This window comes from Lathamus discolor, chromosome 3 (assembly GCF_037157495.1).
Source record: "Lathamus discolor isolate bLatDis1 chromosome 3, bLatDis1.hap1, whole genome shotgun sequence".
Classification (NCBI taxonomy): domain Eukaryota; kingdom Metazoa; phylum Chordata; class Aves; order Psittaciformes; family Psittacidae; genus Lathamus; species Lathamus discolor.
The window spans coordinates 40,092,359-40,107,887 of NC_088886.1; the positions used below are offsets into that span (position 1 = coordinate 40,092,359).

Genomic DNA, 15,529 nt, shown 5'->3' on the forward strand with positions numbered 1-15,529 from the left:
CTACTTTGGAAGTACCAGATTAGATGTTTGCAATTAAGTCTAAATAAAATTAACAGCAGCACTCTACCAATGAGTTTGTGTTCAAATTTAGCATGGACAAGAGCAGGAAATACAGGCAAACCACATTTCTTTTGTCTCTAGCAATTCTCTAATCAAACCACAGATAACTTGAGCTGAGACTGAACATCTATTGCAATAGCAATTAAGTATGATAGTAATGTCCTACACTGACTCAGATTTGTTATGCATCTATTTAAATCTGTGCCACTTTTGGTTACTGAATTGCTTTTCATGCATCCTGCTGTGTTGCTCACCAAAGGCAAGAATCAACAAGCCTGAGATCTCCAAACTTTAACATCCAACTCTGAGCTCCCTTCCTTGGCAGGTTTATCAGACGTTTGTATGTGATCCAAGGGCATGTTCAAAAGACCAGCTGTGTTTGTCAGCTCTTTTTCTTCACTCTGCAAGTAGATAAAACTGCTTTAGAGCTTTTCACAAGTTCCACTGGCATGCTAGATCAGTGTTGCACTCCTGGCTTTGGAGAGGTTAATATCATGCATATTTTAAGGTAGTATCACTATATTTTATTCCCAAGACTTTGTCAAACACATCTGGATTTATTTGAACACACAGATCCCAGGTTTTTTGTTTGGTTGGTTGTTGTTTTGTTTGTTGTTTTTTTGGTCATGCGGAATGGTCTGACAATCTCGGACATTATTGGATTATTTACTAATGGATAATTACTTGCCTCACATTCTTTAGAAGAGGGAAGATGTTACAAAAAGCTGACAAAATTTCTTTGAAGGATATCTTATTTCCTAAAACTGCCAGTCTTTAATATCAGAGAGCATGAGCTTTTTTCCCTATACTTGTTTGATAAACATAGTGGGCTAGATACCAGGAAATATTATTTTAACTACCCAGAAAGCAACATTGTATTACTGTGCAAACACAAAGAGATCCTGTCAGATCCTTCCTTAATGTTCACTGCAGAATTGACAGCTAGAGTTAGAAAGGGACTTGTACCATCTGCCAAGGCATACATACTGAATTGTTTTCAAAGAAACGCCGTCAGAATCTATAGCTGACAATAACTGTTCCAAATAAAAGTTACCTCAGGGCAAACTCCAGGGCAATTATCCTCTCTAACGTCTAGCTTGTCTGTGCATGGCACTATCTCTAGCCTGATTTCATCTCTGCTTACTTCACACCACCAGCACTGCCTGCCCTACCACAAGCAAAGCCCCCTTAGTGCTGACTGCTCCTGCTTCACCATCTTTGCTTTTCCAAGGGATTCTGAAACATTTTAACTCAGTCAGAAAACTATGTATTTTTCCATGGCATAAACTACTGCTCCATACAAATAGGTTACCAGAAAGCTGACTCTTGAAAAAAGTAGTTACCAAAACAGACAAATGCAATTATCCCCCCACCCCCTCCACACACACACACACACACACACACACACATTCTTCCTAGGACATAGTCGCTTTTACATGCATATGTTGAAGTCTGTTCCTTTTGCTGATGTTGTGCTGGTGATAATCATACTGAAATATTATAGTCCTTCAGGGAACAATAAATGCATTCCACTCAAGTATTTAAAATCATCCTTAAAAATTAGCATTTTCCCAAACCTGTATGTATTCAGCAATGTGCACGTGCAAGCTCTGTGGTAATAGACCCCAGTGATACTGCAGTGTGCCATCTTTTGCTTATGTATGATGAGCACATCATGAACCATAAAAAAAAGTCCTTTGTCTGTTTTGTCTGTACACAGCCTTGTTCATTTTAATTCCAAGGTCATCTGAAAACCTCTAGTTAAACCAGATTCAGTTTTTAAGCCTAACCGATATAATACTCTTAAATCACGGAGTATTCCTGCAATGGATATGCATCCAGTTAAACTACTTTCTAAACTGATCTGGTTAGGGAAAAAAAAAAAAGCCAAACCAAACCTTGTGTTTGCTGAAATCACTGGCATTCAGTTGGTTGATGCAAACACCTAAAAAGCCACAGTTCTGGATTTCCGAAGGGCCAACTTTGGCCTCTTCAGTCAACTGCTAAGGGAAGTCTCATGGGAAAGTGTACTAGGCGGTAAAGGGGCTCAAGATAGTTGGTTAGCATTCAAGGACCGCTTCTTCCAAGCTCAGGATCGGAGCGTCCCAATGAGTAGGAAGTCAAGTAAGGGATCTAGGAGACCGGCGTGGTTAAACAAGGAGCTGCTGGGCAAACTCAAGTGGAAAAGGAGAATCTATGGATTATGGAAGGAGGGGCTGGCCGCTTGGGAGGAATATAGGACAGTTGTTAGAGGATGTAGGGAGGCAATTAGGACAGCTAAGGCCTCCTTGGAACTCAATCTTGCTAGTCGGGTTAAAGACAATAGAAAGGGCTTCTTCAAATACATAGCAAATAAAACTAAAACAAGAGGCAATATAGGCCCACTGCTGAACGAAGTGGGTACCCTGGAGACAGAGGATATAAAGAAGGCAGAGGTGCTGAATGCCTTCTTTGCCTCTGTCTTTACTCCTGCAGACTCCCCCCGAGGGCCCCGGATTTCTATAGCCCCAGAAGGAGTCAGGACAAAGGAGGAGTCTGCTTTGGTAGATGAGGATTGGGTTAGGGATCAGCTATGCAAACTGGACATCTGTAAATCGATGGGTCCGGATGGAATGCACCCACGGGTGCTGAGGGAGCTGGCGGAGGTCATTGCTAGGCCACTTTCCATCATCTTTGGTAAGTCGTGGGAAACGGGCGAGGTGCCTGAGGATTGGCGGATGGCAAAGGTCACACCAATCTATAAGAAGGGCAAGAAGGAGGACCCGGGTAATTATAGACCGGTCAGCCTTACCTCCATCCCTGGAAAGATGATGGAACAACTTATTCTTGACTCCATCACTAGGCATATCAAGGATGAGGGGGTCATTAAGAACAGCCAACATGGTTTTATGAGGGGGAAGTCATGTATGACCAACCTTATAGCCTTCTATGAGGAAGTGACTAGGTGGAGGGATGATGGTAGAGCGGTAGATGTAGTTTTTCTTGATTTCAGTAAGGCATTTGATACTGTCTCCCACAGCATCCTCATAGATAAGCTAAGGAAGTGTGGGCTTGACGATCGAGTAGTGAGGTGGATCAAGAACTGGTTGAAAGGAAGAAGGCAGAGAGTTGTGGTCAATGGCGCAGAATCTAGCTGGAGGTCTGTGACTAGTGGAGTTCCCCAGGGGTCGGTGCTGGGACCGGTGCTGTTTAATATTTTCATCAATGACCTGGATGAGGGAACTGAGTGCACCATCAGCAAGTTTGCTGATGACACAAAACTGGGAGGAGTGGCTGACACACCAGAGGACTGTGCTGCCATTCAGCGAGACCTGGACAGGCTGGAGAGTTGGGCGGGGAGAAACTTGATGAAATTTAACAAGGGCAAGTGTAGAGTCTTGCATCTGGGGAAGAACAACCCCATGTACCAGTACAGGTTGGGGGTTGACCTGCTGGAAAGTAGTGAAGGGGAAAGGGACCTGGGGGTCCTGGTGGATAGGAGGATGACCATGAGCCAGCAATGTGCTCTTGTGGCCAAGAAGGCAAATGGCATCTTAGGGTGCATTAGAAAGGGAGTGGTTAGTAGGTCAAGAGAGGTTCTCCTCCCCCTCTACTCAGCCTTGGTGAGGCCGCATCTGGAATATTGCGTCCAGTTCTGGGCCCCTCTGTTCAAGAAGGACAGGGAATTGCTTGAAGGAGTCCAGCACAGAGCCACAAAGATGATTAAGGGAGTGGAACATCTCCCTTATGAGGAGAGGCTGAGGGAGCTGGGTCTCTTTAGCTTGCAAAAGAGGAGACTGAGGGGTGACCTCATCAATGTTTACAAATATGTGAAGGGTAGGTGTCAGGATGATGGAGCTAGGCTTTTTTCAGTGATATCCAGTGATAGGACAAGGGGCAATGGGTGTAAACTGGAACATAGGAAGTTCCACGTTAACATCAGGAAGAACTTCTTTACTGTAAGAGTGACAGAGCACTGGAACAGGTTGCCCAGGGGGGTTGTGGAGTCTCCTACACTGGAGATATTCAAGGCCCGCCTGGACAAGTTCCTGTGTGATGTACTGTAGGTTACCCTGCTCTTGCAGGGGGGTTGGACTAGATGATCTTTTGAGGTCCCTTCCAACCCTTGGGATTCTGTGATTCTGTGATTCTGTGATTCTATGCTCCTAGTCCTAACTGAGGCCCTGACAGTGCCACACTCCAGGGGATGGGTTATTTTGTGCCCATGACTACCTTATGTGAAGAGCAAGGCAGGCCCCCCCCACCCAGGGTTGCCCTCCTGCATGGACCACAGGGAGACAGCATGCTGCAAGCATGGGGTTACCATGGGGGTCTTCTGTAAAGAAGTAAGAGAAAACATGGTTGTGTATATTTGAAACCTGAACTTAAATGCTTGTCTGAGCATCCTACACACCACAGCCAAAACAATGAAATATATTAACAGACACGCTGCCTTTGCCAGGGAATGCTGTGACAGGGAAAAGCAAGTGCCCAAATGCAACCAAATACTGCAGAGGGGGCCTCCTAGCTTAATGTGTTAACTGTGCTATTGCATTAGGAAAAAAACATCCACAGAAAAAGAAAAACACTTAAAAAATTAAAAATAGCAGAGCAGCTCAGCATTGCTACCTTTAGAGGAAAACCTGGGAAAACAAAACCCTCTGAAAACTTCCTTTTCTGAGATGATCAGATGCAGCAGCCAAACCTGTCTCTGAGATCCCCTGCTTACCCTATTAGGATAAGGCCCTATTAGGCAGGGGGCTGGAAAGAGCAGAGCACTCATCAAATTACAGAGATCTGTCATCTTAAACCCTTGTTATCCAGTGACAGAAGGCACTGAAACATTCTACAAACTACTCTGTTTTCCAGCTTGTTTTACAAGATCAGTGCACAAGCTAAAGCCATACAGAAGGGAACAAGGAAGAAGAACCTTTACAGCATCTTCCAGGAAGCGTGTGCATTGTAGAGGTCTGCAGCTGAAGCTTTTCAAGGAGAGAGCTCTGGCTGTGAGCAGGGCTGGCTGGGTGCCTGGTCTCTCATTGGGAAGCTTGGCTGTTTGCCGTGCTGATGAAGAACTTGTCGCTGCCTTGCTGAAAGCTGTATCCCTCGGAGGACTCACACGCCACCATGCCAGCCCAGCAGAAGAAAATTATCTTTTGCATAGCTGGGGTGCTGAGCTTTGCTTGTGCGCTGGGGACGGCGGCAGCCATCAGCACACAGCTGTGGGTTAAGGGAACGATACTCTGCAAGACTGGAGCCCTGCTCGTCAACGCCACTGGCCAGGAGCTGGAGAAGTTCATTGGCGAAATCCAGTATGGGCTTCTCTATGGCGAGCGTGTGAGACAGTGTGGGCTCGGGGGGAGACCTTTCCAGTTTTCATGTGAGTAATAATAGCATTTGAATTATTTAGCACCACACTGCTGACAGCTGCGGGAGCAGAGAGATGCTGCCCCAGCATCCTCTTGCTCACACAGAACCTAATGACCACGAAATATGCTAAAGCAAATGCTGCTGTTAGTGTTCTGATCTTCAGGTACAAATAACTTATTTTCTGATACTAGTAAAGTCACACTCAGATTTTCAAACAATCTAATTTTCAGTTACACAGATGTCTACATTGCAAGACTTATACTAATACTTTAAAAAAGAGTAAATTCCTGGTTTTCAGTTAATCTCTTTCATCCTCCTGCGTATGTGTGTCAATATTATGTCCTCTGTGCCATCATGAAAGAATGAACTAATCTAGCAGAATCTCATGAAAGAGTTGGGGCATAGATACACTCAGCTGCTGTCGAGAAACAAAGCAGCTGCATTAACTGGAGGAGCTGCTGGTTGATGCTAGCTGACATGTAGTCAGCAGTTGTGCAAGTTAAACTTGGTATCTGACATACAGAATTTTATCAAAGATTTGTTTTACATATAATATAATGTATTCATCTTCAAGCATAACAACAAAGTGATCAAATGAATATGGTTTGTACATAGCAGCACATTAAACAGTTAATAACAACCATTTGTTCTGTGTACAATACACCACCTGAAGTTACTACAGAACAGTTTAGAAGCATTCTGCTAAAACAGCACCAATAATGAGTCATTTAAGGCAAGCAATTGTTATCAGACTAGGTATCAAATTATTCATTATGTAATATTTTTCCAAAGTAGTAGACCAAATTAATTTGATATTAAAATTTCCCATCTCTAATTAAATTCTACTGCTAGTCTATTTATATAGAGGAAGTTCTCTCCATCACTTTGTTTGCCACCACAGTGTGCAGATATTCGGCTATAGGCTGGGGTGAATTTTCAGAGGGGCAACTAAATCCTGAGGAATTAGTTTTCTGCTGTAGGTGACATTGCTGTGAGCTACAGCTGACAAAGCCACTAGCAATCAGCAGCTCTGTGACTGCAATTTGTCTGGGTTCCATACAGCAGCTCATATTGGCTTGGTGCACAAGGCAGGACTAAACCCAGCCACCCAGATAGCCCCCACACCAGAACAGCTACAGGTGAGAGCTCACTAGCTTGCCTTTCTAATAATTTTCTTTCCACATATTTGTTATTTGGATATTTTTAAACCATTTCATTGATGTGCCTTGCATTCAGGCTCTCATATGTGCATTTCATCTTGTTATGGCTGAAATATTTTAATATATTGCTAGTGTGATTGTAGCAGTCATTTCAAAAGAATTTTAATTTTGTGGGCAGTGTGAATTAATATTACAGGTGCAAGAGAGAATACGAATGCACAGCTTGTTTATGATGATTTAATAATAAGAATCATCATGTATTTTTAAACATCTCACAATGCTACATACAGGTAAGCCCTGGATCTGTGAAACTACTGCAGATCATTTTCAATCAGAAGTGCCCCAGGCTTATGGAGTTTGCTCTCACTATGGGCATACACTTTCTATCCACACTCACAGAAGTCTCTTGTAACCAAGTTTCCCCATGCTTTCATTCACGAGTATATTTTTAAATGAGCATATAAACACAAACATGTAAACATTTGTGTTTATAAGAAATAATGTGAAGTATCTGATTACAGCTAAGCAGCCCACTTTGGAATGGTAAAAAATATGCACAAACCCTGACTGTTCATACAGGACTGCAGAATCCTACTGCACAGCACAATGTTAAAAATTAGTTTCTTTAATATGAGTGCCAAACGTACATATTCAGAGAACTTCAAGGCTTTCAAGAGTTGTATAAAGGAGATTAAAAGAATAATTCAGTCTAGTAAATAGCACTGCTCTCATTTTCAGACAGAGAAAATGAGGTTTGAAGCACATGCTTTCATGCCTGTTCCCAGGATCTGGGATCAAGGCTTGTTTTAACCTCATGCTGGAGACCCCCCGAGTCAGAAGTGTAGCTGCTGACAAGCCTGTGACACAGCAATGTCCTTCTCCAGAGAGAGCAGCCTTGCTCCCCACATCCTGGCTCACCAGGCAGCGGCAGATGATCACCTGCAGCAGCAGAGCTGGCAAGGCTGAAGCACTGGGCTCAGAAACACAGCCACAGAGCCTTGGCCCACCTAAAACTGAAGCCAAGTTTATTTATTGGAGCATTCTTTTACCTTATATTCTCCTTCCATACACACCAAGTATTAACAGTGAGATATTTCAGTAAGTCTTACACACAACATTACAAGTCCATCCTGTCAGTTTCATTTGCCTGCACTGGTATCCTTTATATAGCACTTTGAAAAGGTAACACAACAAGGTGATCTTTGGCATTGTCTATACATCCAATGAGACCTCTTACAGCTTAAATAATTTCACAAGCCCAGTTGTACCGATCATAATGCTCCACTGGGCAGGCTTTGCCTCCACAGGCTTTTGCTGACAGCTGAGGGTGGAAACATTGCTGTCCTCATAAGTTATTCTGAGATCATCTTCTATTTTATTTGATTAAAAAGCAAACACAACAAATAGGATTTATATTTAGAAACAGTGATTGGGTGGATAGCAAAATATGCCTCTACTAGAGGCATTCACTTCAGAGACCACTTAATGGAAGAGCTGGTTCACGTTCCCTGGGGCCACAGCAGACCTGGCCAGGCCCAGACAGCAGGCTCAGGAACTCCCTGGGAGTGTCCCAAAAAACAGGACAACCCAATACAATATACACATGCATAGCGTAATGTGCTGAAGTGCACTTTAGCATGTCTAAGAAAAGGCACAGAAAATAGACTAAATGATTTAGTTCTATGTTTGCTCCCATTAAATGCTCCCCTCTGACCACTATATCTCTTTTAATTGTAAAATGAATTTGCTCTGCCAGCAAACCCAGTTCAGCTGGGGAAAGCCTTCTGCTTCATTTGCTCTTGCTGATTCTCATCAGTTTCTGGGTCAGCAGTTCATTTTCTAAAGGTCGTTGGCATGCATACCTGACGCAATTTCATTCATTATAATGAAGGAACATTTTTCTTTCTAGACAACATAGCTGCTGGAATTAATTTTTCCTGATATGTCACATAAGATTTTAATGACAAACAACTATAAATGCAGGTGCCAAGGGAAAGATCGAATACAATGCAGCAAAGTGTTTTTCTTAAAACAAACAGAATTGTTAAATACAGTTTTTCATGTTCTCCCAAAACATCAGGTGGCATTGCAAGAACTAACACTCTTCCTTGTAGAAATTCTGCTCAGGCAGGGACTTTTCAGCCTTTTTGTTAGCCTAAATGGTACAACTGTAAAATTGTACCTTATACCACATTATTAGTGCAAGTGCCTCTTATGCTTATAAATTCATTAAATATGCAATATAAAGTTCGATAAACACAACATATAGTTTCTAAAGCATCCTTTGTGTTTTATTAGAATGAGATAAGGAATTTGAGTACCAGTGGCCAAACTGGATAATAGGTAGTCATCAGTAACCCTGTGCCTGGTGAAGGCCCTTGAGCCATCGTCCTCCATGAGCACTTGGTGCCTCTCTGCTCCCAACTGCCACCACCAATGCTAAAGGTGGTATTTAACATGGCTTAAAGAACAGTTTGTAAACATTTGCTTCAATTTCCCTTTCATTTAATCAGGAGATAAATGAGCTTGACACCACCTTACCTGCTTCACCATGTTCACTGCATGGCAAGATGCAGAACTGTTTGCTGGTAAACATTTTACAAGGTAGAGTAATTTATATGAGACTTTTTTAGTCTCGGCACATTACAGCTGCAGTGAGGCAGTGCCAAGGCATTATTACCCCCACTTTAATTGTGCCCCTGTGTATCAGGAGCAGTTAAGTGTTTTTAATGATTCCTTCTAAAATACCCATTGTTGCCAAACAAAAATGAATGATTAAAAGTTATTCTGTCATACTGAGCCTGATTGACTATCCCCTTGTGCCCAGCTAAGTAGGATCACAATTTGAAAGGGTAGCTAAAAAGATGCATAAAAATGCACAAAAATGTCTAAAATAAAGCATTATTAAATCTTCATATAAATAGTAGCACATAGCTGGGACCCAGCACAGCCCTCATGCTGACTCCAAGAGCAAAGATGCCTGTTTCATTTGGACTGCTCCCCACACCCTCTCCGTAAGCTTTCATGGGGCAGCAACTAGGACAAAAGAGATAGTGACAAATGCAGCCGATGCAAAAGTTTCCAGCTTTCGGAACTTTAAAATCATACAGCATGTGGTAAAAGCATTTCATTAACTGTGTAACACATGCAGTACTCACAGCCTCCTTACTCTCAGCTCCCCAGAGCAAAGCTTTCCTGCAAACAACTGGCATCTCGCCTGATGGCAGGGCACATCATTGGCCTTCACATCTGTACCCTCATTTTATGTGTTCTCTCTTATTTTGTCTCAGTACCCCATTTTTTTATTGTAAGATTTCTCTGTTTCTTCTCATTGATTTATCATGTCAACTTTTTGGCCTTGGGCTTCTAGACACAAAACATTCCACAAGTGTTTTATTTAGGGAAATACAGAGGAGAAAATTTTGGTTTTAGAAAATTTTCTTATTCTTTCAAAATCTCATTCAGCTAGTTTATTGCAAATAACTCTCGGGTAAACTTTATTCATTTCTCCCTCTTTAGTATCATATTTCATTTTAGGCATAATTGAAGATATTAATGTATGTACGTTATATATAGAAGAGATATGAAATGCATCTCTTCTATTTTTAAGGACTTTTATAAAAAATACTTTTTCTGTTTTCTAAAATTAGAACATTGCTAAAGGCTAGGAGCTAAGAAACCCCTGATCCCTTTAGGTGTCCACATGTCCCCAGCAATAACTGTTGGTGGATTTTCACAGGGAGCCTCTGTACTATAAACAACTTCACAAGTTACCTTCCCTGGATAGCAAACATTCCTGGAGCCTTGAGCATCTCCCACCCACATGTACTACACAACACATTTAACCTTCCAGTACTTGGCATTGCAGCTCTACTAATGATTTCCTGTTTCTTCATAACAGGACATAGACCTTTTAACTCATAGATTTGCTTAAGGTTTTCAGAAAACACCCACATATTCTTTGGGTATAAACATACCAAACACTGAATATTTGTATTAATCAAAGTGGTAGAATCCCTGCTCTGAAATAGGAAGGCAATCAGCATCCCAGCCAGGAGCAACTCTTTGCTTCCCTTGCAGATGAAGGGACAAGCCCTAACATCTGTGCACTTGAGGCACATGAGATGTAAGCAAACAGCACACGCTACTCCAAACCAACAATGTTTGAGGCTGATGTACACCGTGTACATCGTACCATGTACAGGGGAATAGTGTGCACAGGGAATTACCCTTGGGAAGGGGAGGAGAGGGTTTCCCTAAGCTGGTCTCTGTCTCCTGGCCAGTCTACAATTCTGAGCTTCACAAAATGCTTCTGCCTCCACACATCCATGAAAACCTGTTTCTAGTAACTTCATTTTCATCTTCAGTTGCATTTCAAAAAGCACAATTTAAAATAATTACCACAAAGCAGTAAGAAATCCCTGGCCTGATTCTGAAACAACTTTGCTTGGTGTGTATAATAACATTTTGTTCATTCTGTTTTTAGTTTTTCCAGATTTGCTCAAAATTATCCCTGCAAGTATCCATGTTAGTGTCATTCTCTTCTGTACAGTACTGATCATCTTTGCTCTGGTGGGAGCAGGTTTCTTCATGTTCAATGCTTTTGGCAGCCCATATGAAACTCTGCATGGCCCTGTTGGGTTGTACCTCTGGAGCTTCATTGCATGTAAGTACCACCCCACCCTTGGCCTGCCAGGCTGGTGCTGGTCCATGTGTGCCACTTACATTGGCCAATTTATTGGCCTATGAGACCAATATTACAAACCATGGCTGCATTGACTTCAAACTGGCAAAATAAAGCTAGGCAGGAAAATCATAGAATCATATAATAGTTAGGGCTGGAAAGGACCTCAAGATCATCTAGTTCCAATCCCCCTGCCATGGGCAGGGACACCTCACACTAAACCATCCCACCCAAGGCTTCATCCAACCTGGCCTTGAACACTGCCAGGGATGGAGCACTCACAACCTCCCTGGGCAACCGATTCCAGTCCCTCACCACCCTCACAGGAAAGAATTTCCTCTTTATATCCAATCTAAACTTCCCCTGTTTAAGTTTTAACCCATTACCCCTTGTCCTGTCACTACAGTCCCTGACGAAGAGTCCCTCCCCAGCATCCCTATAGGCCCCCTTCAGATACTGGAAGGCTGCTATGAGGTCTCCACGCAGCCTTCTCTTCTCCAGGCTGAACAGCTCCAGTTTTCTCAGCCTGTCTTCATACGGGAGGTGCTCCAGTCCCCTGATCATCCTCGTGGCCCTCCTCTGGACTTGTTCCAGCAGTTCCATGTCCTTTTTATGTTGAGGACACCAGAACTGCACACAATACTCCAGGTGAGGTCTCACAAGAGCAGAGTAGAGGGGCAGGATCACCTCCTTCGACCTGCTGGTCACACTACTTTTGATGCAGCCCAGGATACAGTTGGCTTTCTGGGCTGCGAGCGCACACTGAAGCCGGCTCATGTTCATTTTCTCATCGACCAGCACCCCCAAGTCCTTCTCCACAGGGCTGCTCTGAATCTCTTCTCTGCCCAATCTGTAGCTGTGCCTGGGATTGCTCTGACCCAGGTGTAGGACCTTGCACTTGTCATGGTTGAACTTCATAAGGTTGGCATCAGCCCACCTCACAAGCGTGTCGAGGTCCCTCTGGATGGCATCCCTTCCCTCCAGCATATCAACCGGACCACACAGCTTGGTGTCATTGGCAAACTTGCTGAGGGCGCACTCAATCCCACTGTCTGTGTCAGCGATGAAGATGTTAAACAAGACCGGTCCCAACACCAATCCCTGAGGGACACCACTCACTACCAGTCTCCAGCCGGACATCGAGCCATTGACCACAACTCTTTGTGTTCGGCCATCCAGCCAGTTCTTTATCCACCGAGTGGTCCATCCATCAAATTGATATCTCTCCAATTTAAAGAGAAGGATGTCGTGTGGGACAGTGTCAAACGCTTTGCACAAGTCCAGGTAGATGACATCAACTGCTCTACCCTTGTCCATCAGTTCTGTAGCCCCATAGAAGTCCACCAGATTGGTCAGGCAGGATTTCCCCTTAGTGAAGCCATGCTGGCTGTCACCAAGCACCTTGTTGTTTTCCATGTGCCTTAGCATGCCTTCCAGGAGAATGTGCTCCAAGATTTTGCCAGGCACAGAGGTGAGACTGACTGGTCTGTAATTCCCCGGGTCTTCCATTTTCCCCTTCTTGAAAATGGGGGTTCTATTTCCCTTTTTCCAGTCGTCGGGAACTTCACCTGACTGCCATGATTTTTCAAATACGATGGCCAGTGGCTTAGCAACTTCATTCGCCAGCTCCTTCAGGACCCGCGGATGGATTCCATCAGGTCCCACGGACTTGTGCACTTTCAGATTTTTAAGATGGTTTCGAACCAGATCCTCTCCTACAGTGGGCCCAATGAATGATTTAACTGTATCAAAATGTGTTTTTTTTCCAAATTGGAGTTAAGAGATAATATGCTGAAATCCTCAGCAAGGGCAGGCAGCCACAGGAAGCATGACAGGCAGCCTGGGCACCTCTGGCCCTTCTGCATAGCCTGGCAGAAAAAGGGGATGGTGCCCACAAGCCCCATGGACCCAGAGGTGTGGCCGCATCTTGAATCCGCAGCATATGGTCAGAACTGGGAAGAGCACCGGGCGGGGGGGGAAAAGAGCAAAGAAAGTAAAAAACGGTCAGAGATGCAACTGCTCACATTCACCTTGATGGGAGGTTTTCAGCTGGGTGAGCAAGATCACCACTTACACCAGCAAGACTTTCTCAAGGAAGGAAGGGACTGAAAAGCAGAGAGAGAGAGACTGAGAGCAACTTGCTGTAAAAGTTGTCTGAAAAACACTGCCAGCAGGGATAACAGACTGTCCCAGTCCCTCTGTCACTTAGAGAGGGTAAAGCCCATTCTCTGCATTGCTGGCTTGGCTGACAAGATGACTTACCATTACTTCACAAGATATTACATATTACAATCATAATTTAATAAAGGACTTAGGTACATATTTCATTTTAAACATACAGACAATTCAGTTACATCCAATGAGACAAAGAGCAGGTTAAAGCTGAAAAAGAGCACAGATGCTTTGCTGGATCAGGGCCCTAAAGCAGCCATGCTAAATATTACTGGTCCTAAGCCAAATTCAGTTTAAAAAGCTTACCAATTTCAATAGCTGTTGACTTGGATTCCCACTAAGTTACAGTGGCCATAACAACGTTATCGATACAGTATTTAGTTGTGACATACAACATGTGGCCTTGTCAAGATAATTAACATCTCCCCCTCTTTTTCAGGTTCCTGTGGGTGTCTCATCATGATTCTATTCTCATCAGAAGTGAAAATCCACCACCTTTCAGAGAAAATTGCTAATTTCAAAGAGGGAAGTTTTATATTCAAGACTCACACTGAAAAGTTTGCAAATTCATTCTGGATCATCCTGGTTTGCTCCCTGGTGCAATTCCTGAATGCCTTGCTAATACGATTTGCTGGATTTGAATTTCCCTTTTCAAAATCAAAAGATTCAGGGACCATCACTGGAGCAGCTGACCTGATGTATTAGAATTATGTAATTTAAAAACATTTCAAGCAGAGAGGTCCATCACAGCCACCAGATGATAGAATAACTTTAAATTATTTCTTTAGAGCTAGCAATTTACAAGTGAAGGATTCAAACAAGCATCAATATGGCATATGCAATAAACAAGTCATGCTATTTGGTAATATCTAGATCAAAACACCCTCTCTTTCTTAAGGTAAGGCCTTACCAAGGCATTTGCCCTTTTTACCAGTAAGATATTTGAAAAGTAGTTGGTATGAAGAAAACTGGGAACACCAATAGCATTGGGCTAGATCTGGAAACTAAAATAAATGGGTTGAAAATAGAGGCACACCAGCAGCAACACTGCCATCACCAGCAGCAGTTCTGCCCTTTAGCCTTTGTGAAGGTACAGATGCAGTGGTTACTGTGCACTCCCCATGTTGCACTGCATCCTCCCCAGGCCTCAGTCAGTATAAAGAACCCTGCCCAGAAAATAGCCCTACAGTCTCTCTCTCATCAAACAATACAAATAAACATAACCAAGACCTTTGGCAAAGAGCAGCACTGGAGTAACACAACAGACAAGCTTACAAGGCATGCTACAGCTCAGCAGAGACTGACAAAGAAAACAAGCGAGGTTCCCTACTTCAGGGTATGCAGGAAGCCAGACTGGATGAATGCACCAGCCCTTGCGCCCTTAAACTTCTGCAAGTGACGAAGCAACCAGACTGCTCATCCCAGGTACAGCTAAGCCATCCCAGTCACAGACAGATACATCAAAAGAGCATTATACCACCAAACACTACCTCCATGGGACTATGTGGGTACTTTGGAGATGAGTCACTCCTTGCAGGATACAGAAACAACATTCAGAGCAAACAGAAGTGGAAGTACCCAGAGTAAGAGCCTCTATCCGAGCTCCCCGTTTATCTGCAGGAGCTATAGCTCCTGCACAGCTGCGGGTGAGAAGCAATCCCGCCCTGCATCTGCCCCAGCACCTGTGGGGATGGTCATCCTCCAGATCATGTTGGGATTCACTTCACAAAACCATATGCTTCAATGACCTTACTGACTTCTATGTCATCTTTTATACTTTTACTATGAATAGCAAAACATTGCTGGGGTTTCTCAGTAAAAGGTTTGTCAACTACACCCCTACTTCCCAAACCCTTTCACAAAGAAGCTCTGCCTCCCCGTGTGGTACCGTATCTCCCTAGATTTTAACAATGTGTAAGGGCTACTGCAAGATTTTAAATTGTTTTCTTCTGATTTATATGCATATTCTTCTCAATGTATCTTCTTAATGCATAATATATATTACGTCTCATGGTATTGTTTATTATACAGCAAATAATGAGGAGTAATGTTTCATAATTCTTGTTCCTTATGTTTCATGAAGTGCTATGCTTGGCAGCGGTCA

General features: G+C 43.3%; 1 protein-coding gene across 2 annotated transcripts; it reads left to right on the forward strand.

The window, feature by feature from the left end:
* The first annotated feature begins 5,053 nt into the window (after positions 1 to 5,053).
* On the forward strand, positions 5,054 to 15,445 carry CLRN1 (clarin 1). Of its 2 annotated transcripts, none has more exons than XM_065672655.1 (3): positions 5,054 to 5,419; positions 11,056 to 11,235; positions 13,865 to 15,445. In XM_065672655.1, exons 1-3 carry the CDS (start codon positions 5,167 to 5,169, stop codon positions 14,128 to 14,130), a joined length of 699 nt encoding a protein of 232 aa, XP_065528727.1. In that variant the 5' UTR covers positions 5,054 to 5,166; the 3' UTR covers positions 14,131 to 15,445. The 2 variants fall into 2 exon arrangements, with proteins under 2 accessions (XP_065528727.1, XP_065528728.1); XM_065672656.1 differs by having other exon boundaries at positions 11,122 to 11,235.
* The last annotated feature ends 84 nt before the right edge of the window (positions 15,446 to 15,529 follow it).

What these genes read in the sequence shown, in the direction of transcription:
- CLRN1 (XM_065672655.1), top strand. Translation starts at nt 5,167, where the DNA reads ATGCCAGCCCAGCAGAAGAAAATTATCTTTTGCATAGCTGGGGTGCTG. An exon ending in GAGACCTTTCCAGTTTTCAT is followed by an intron (nt 5,420 to 11,055) that starts GTGAGTAATAAT and finishes TTCTGTTTTTAG; the next exon opens with TTTTTCCAGATTTGCTCAAA. An exon ending in CCTCTGGAGCTTCATTGCAT is followed by an intron (nt 11,236 to 13,864) that starts GTAAGTACCACC and finishes CCTCTTTTTCAG; the next exon opens with GTTCCTGTGGGTGTCTCATC.